General features: G+C 48.0%; 1 protein-coding gene across 1 annotated transcript in view; it reads left to right on the top strand.

The window, feature by feature from the left end:
• Nucleotides 1-3541, top strand: part of FZD1 (frizzled class receptor 1) — a 4866-nt gene extending 1325 nt beyond the window's left edge. The window contains exon 3 of the mRNA XM_011956215.1: nucleotides 7-3541. Within this exon, the coding sequence (XP_011811605.1) occupies nucleotides 7-1650 (1644 nt within the window). The 3' untranslated portion in view covers nucleotides 1651-3541. The remainder of the gene's footprint in view (nucleotides 1-6) is intronic.
• The last annotated feature ends 911 nt before the right edge of the window (nucleotides 3542-4452 follow it).

Below are 4452 nucleotides of genomic sequence, written 5' to 3'. Positions count from 1 at the left end.
GGGCAGCAGTACAACGGTGAGCGGGGCATCTCCATCCCGGACCACGGCTATTGCCAGCCCATCTCCATCCCGCTGTGCACGGACATCGCGTACAACCAGACCATCATGCCCAACCTGCTGGGCCACACGAACCAGGAGGACGCGGGCCTCGAGGTGCACCAGTTCTACCCGCTAGTGAAAGTGCAGTGTTCCGCTGAGCTCAAGTTCTTCCTGTGCTCCATGTACGCGCCCGTGTGCACCGTGCTAGAGCAAGCGCTGCCGCCCTGCCGCTCCCTGTGCGAGCGCGCGCGCCAGGGCTGCGAGGCGCTCATGAACAAGTTCGGCTTCCAGTGGCCAGACACGCTCAAGTGCGAGAAGTTCCCGGTGCACGGCGCCGGCGAGCTGTGCGTGGGCCAGAACACGTCCGACAAGGGCACCCCGACGCCCTCGCTGCTTCCAGAGTTTTGGACAAGCAACCCTCAGCACGGCGGCGGAGGGCACCGTGGCAGCTTCCCGGGGGGCGCCAGCGCGTCGGAGCGAGGCAAGTTCTCCTGCCCGCGCGCCCTCAAGGTGCCCTCCTACCTCAACTACCACTTCCTGGGGGAGAAGGACTGCGGCGCACCCTGTGAGCCGACCAAGGTGTACGGGCTCATGTACTTCGGACCCGAGGAGCTGCGCTTCTCGCGCACCTGGATTGGCATCTGGTCAGTGCTGTGCTGCGCCTCCACGCTCTTCACGGTGCTTACGTACCTGGTGGACATGCGGCGCTTCAGCTACCCGGAGCGGCCCATCATCTTCTTGTCCGGCTGTTACACGGCCGTGGCCGTGGCCTACATCGCCGGCTTCCTCCTGGAGGACCGAGTGGTGTGTAACGACAAGTTCACCGAGGACGGGGCACGTACTGTGGCGCAGGGCACCAAGAAGGAGGGCTGCACCATCCTCTTCATGATGCTGTACTTCTTCAGCATGGCCAGCTCCATCTGGTGGGTGATCCTGTCGCTCACCTGGTTCCTGGCGGCAGGCATGAAGTGGGGCCACGAGGCCATCGAAGCCAACTCACAATATTTTCACCTGGCCGCCTGGGCTGTGCCGGCCATCAAGACCATCACCATCCTGGCGCTGGGCCAGGTGGACGGCGATGTGCTGAGTGGAGTGTGCTTCGTAGGGCTCAACAACGTGGACGCGCTGCGTGGCTTCGTGCTGGCACCCCTCTTCGTGTACCTGTTTATCGGCACGTCCTTTCTGCTGGCCGGCTTTGTGTCGCTCTTCCGCATTCGCACCATCATGAAGCACGATGGCACCAAGACCGAGAAGCTGGAGAAGCTCATGGTGCGCATTGGCGTCTTCAGCGTGCTGTACACTGTGCCAGCCACCATCGTCATCGCCTGCTACTTCTACGAGCAGGCCTTCCGGGACCAGTGGGAACGCAGCTGGGTGGCCCAGAGCTGCAAGAGCTACGCTATCCCCTGCCCTCACCTCCAGGCGGGCGGAGGCGCCCCGCCGCACCCGCCCATGAGCCCGGACTTCACGGTCTTCATGATCAAGTACCTTATGACGCTGATCGTGGGCATCACGTCGGGCTTCTGGATCTGGTCCGGCAAGACCCTCAACTCCTGGAGGAAGTTCTATACGAGGCTCACCAACAGCAAACAAGGGGAGACTACCGTCTGAGACCCGGGGCTCAGCCCATGCCCAGGCCTCGGCCGGGGCGCAGCCATCGCCCAAAGCCAGCCCCGTGGAGTTCGTGCCAATCCTGACATCTCGAGGCTTCCTCACTAGGTAACTCTCTTTCGCAGGCTCCTTTGAAGAACTCAGCTCCTGCAAAAGCTTCCGTCCCTGAGGCAAAAGGACAAGAGGGCCCGACTGCCAGAGGGAGGATGGACAGACCTCTTGCCCTCACACTCTGGTACCAGGACTGTTCGCTTTTATGATTGTAAATAGCCTGTGTAAGATTTTTGTAAGTATGTTTGTATTTAAATGACGACCGATCACGCGTTTTTCTTTTTCAAAAGTTTTTAATTATTTAGGGCGGTTTAACCATTTGAGGCTTTTCCTTCTTGCCCTTTTCGGAGTATTGCAAAGGAGCTAAGACTGGAGAGCAACCGCCCAGCGCTGCTGGTCGTCCTCGCGCGCCTCTCCCTGACGCTAGTGCTCGGGCCGGCTGGGCACCAGCTCCGGGGCGAGTTCAGCACTGCGGGGTGCGACTAGGGCTGCGCTGCCAGGGTCAATTCCCGCCTCCTCCTTCTGCCCCCTCCCCCTCCTTCTGACCCCTTCCTCCCTTTCCTGGCTTGAGGTAGGGGTCTTATGGTACAGAACTCCGCAAAGCTTTCGAATCTGGAGGTGGGCCCCCGTACATTGCAATTCCTCCCTTAGTCAGCGGTGGATTGCGAAGGCCCATCGTTTCGACTTCCTGAAGCTGGATTTTTAACTGTCCAGAATTTTCCCCCAACTTCATGGGAGCCCACGAGTGTGGGCATTGGCAGTCTCAGCCTCCCTCCACGGTCACCTTCAACGCCCAGACACTCCCTTCTCCCACCTTAGTTGGTTACAGGGTGAGTGAGAGAACCAATGCCAAACTTTTTGAAGTCTAATTTTTGAGGGGTGAGCTCATTTCATTCTCTAGTGTCTAAAACCTGGTATGGGTTTGGCCAGCGTCATGGAAAGATGTGGTTACTGAGATTTGGGAGAAGCATGAAGCTTTGTGTGGGTTGGAAGAGACTGAAGATATGGGTTATAAAATGTTAATTCTAATTGCATACGGATGCCTGGCAACCTGCCTTTAGGAATGAGACAGCCTGCCCTTAGATTTTACCGGTCTGTAAAATGGAAATGTTGAGATCACCTGGAAAGCTTTGTTAAGGAGTTGATCTTTGCTTTCCTTAACAAGACAGTAAAATGTAAACAGAAATTGAAAACTTGAAGGATATTTCAGTGTAATGGACTTCCTCAAATTGAAGTGCTATTTTCTTATTTTTAATGAAATAACTAGACATATATCAGAAACATTAAAATGTAAAAGTTGAACACTTTCAACATTTTATTACGATTATTATTCAGCAACACATTTTGAGGGAGGAACAATCCACACCACCAATAATAACCTGGTAAGATTTCAGGAGCTAAAGAAGGTAGAATAATTGATGGGGAGATAGGGCCTGAAGTAAACAAGATATGGGCATGCATGCTAAAGGGAAAATGTGTGCAGGTCTACTGCATTAAATCCTGTGTGCTCCTCTTTTGGATTTACAGAAATGTGTCAAATGTAAATCTTACAAAGCCATTTAAAAATATTCACTTTAGTTCTCTGTGAAGAAGAGGAGAAAAGCAATCCTCCTGATTATATTGTTTTAAACTTTAAGAATTTATCTACATGCCGGTACTTAGGACCTAAATTTATCTATGTCTGTCATATGCTAAAATGATATTGGTCTTTGAATTTGGTATACATTTATTCTGTTCACTATCACAAAATCATCTATATTTATAGAGGAATAGAAGTTTATATATATAAAATACCGTATTTTTAATTTCGCAAATAAAAAATTCAAAGTTTTGTACAAAATTATATGGTTTTTGTGCCTGAAAATAATAGAGCTTGAGCTGTCTGAACTATTTTACATTTTATGGTGTCTCATAGCCAATCCCACAGTGTAAATATTCAGGAATTCAATGAAAAAAGTCTACCCTTAAGCCCTCAGATCAGTCTTTCCAAAGAATTACTCTGTTTGCATTGTTGTGATTGACATTTGTGAAGTCCCAAGAAAAGACCTGTTTTCATGACAGTAGAAAATAGAAGTTTGCAAATTATTTCTTTACTCAAAGAGGATTAAAAGAGAACTCTAATTTTAATATTAAAGCTTTCTTTTCTTTCAGAAGATAAATTTACCTGACTTTTTATATTATGGAGGCTTATTTTAAAATCATCACCTTTCTCATATTTTTTAGAGATATTGTCTTATCTCTTCCATAATCTTGGATATTACAAAACCATAAATAGGCAATCAATAAATGGTTAACTGGCTATGTGTTCATAAACATTTTAAACAGCAATTGGGTTTGTAAGGCTGTTTTGTTGTTTGCTTCTGAAGACCCCTTTTTTCAATTGTTCAAGGAACCTTCTCCAGATAAATTATCTAGTTGGTCTACTCCCTTAGTCAGAATTTATGCATGGGTGTATATATGTGTATATACAGATAAGAATACACATAAGTATATATGCATTAATTTTTATAAAATAGAGATGTAAAGTTTACTTAAATTTCATAATATGGAAATATGGTTATGAGAAATGGAAATATGGTTATGAGAAATGGAAAATGCTAGATGGAAAACCTCAAATACCTTTATAGGTTAAAAAAACCTTTACTAAATTTTCCCATGAAAACATTTTGTGATAAAATGACAAGGAACTAAAATGAAGATCATTGATACAATAGAGTTACTTTCCATGTTATAATGCAATTATCTTATAAG

The sequence above is a fragment of the Colobus angolensis genome, unplaced genomic scaffold (assembly GCF_000951035.1).
Source record: "Colobus angolensis palliatus isolate OR3802 unplaced genomic scaffold, Cang.pa_1.0 Scaffold410, whole genome shotgun sequence".
Lineage (NCBI taxonomy): Eukaryota > Metazoa > Chordata > Mammalia > Primates > Cercopithecidae > Colobus > Colobus angolensis.
Note: the sequence above shows the minus strand (reverse complement) of the source record. Positions and strands in the feature narration are given on the sequence as shown.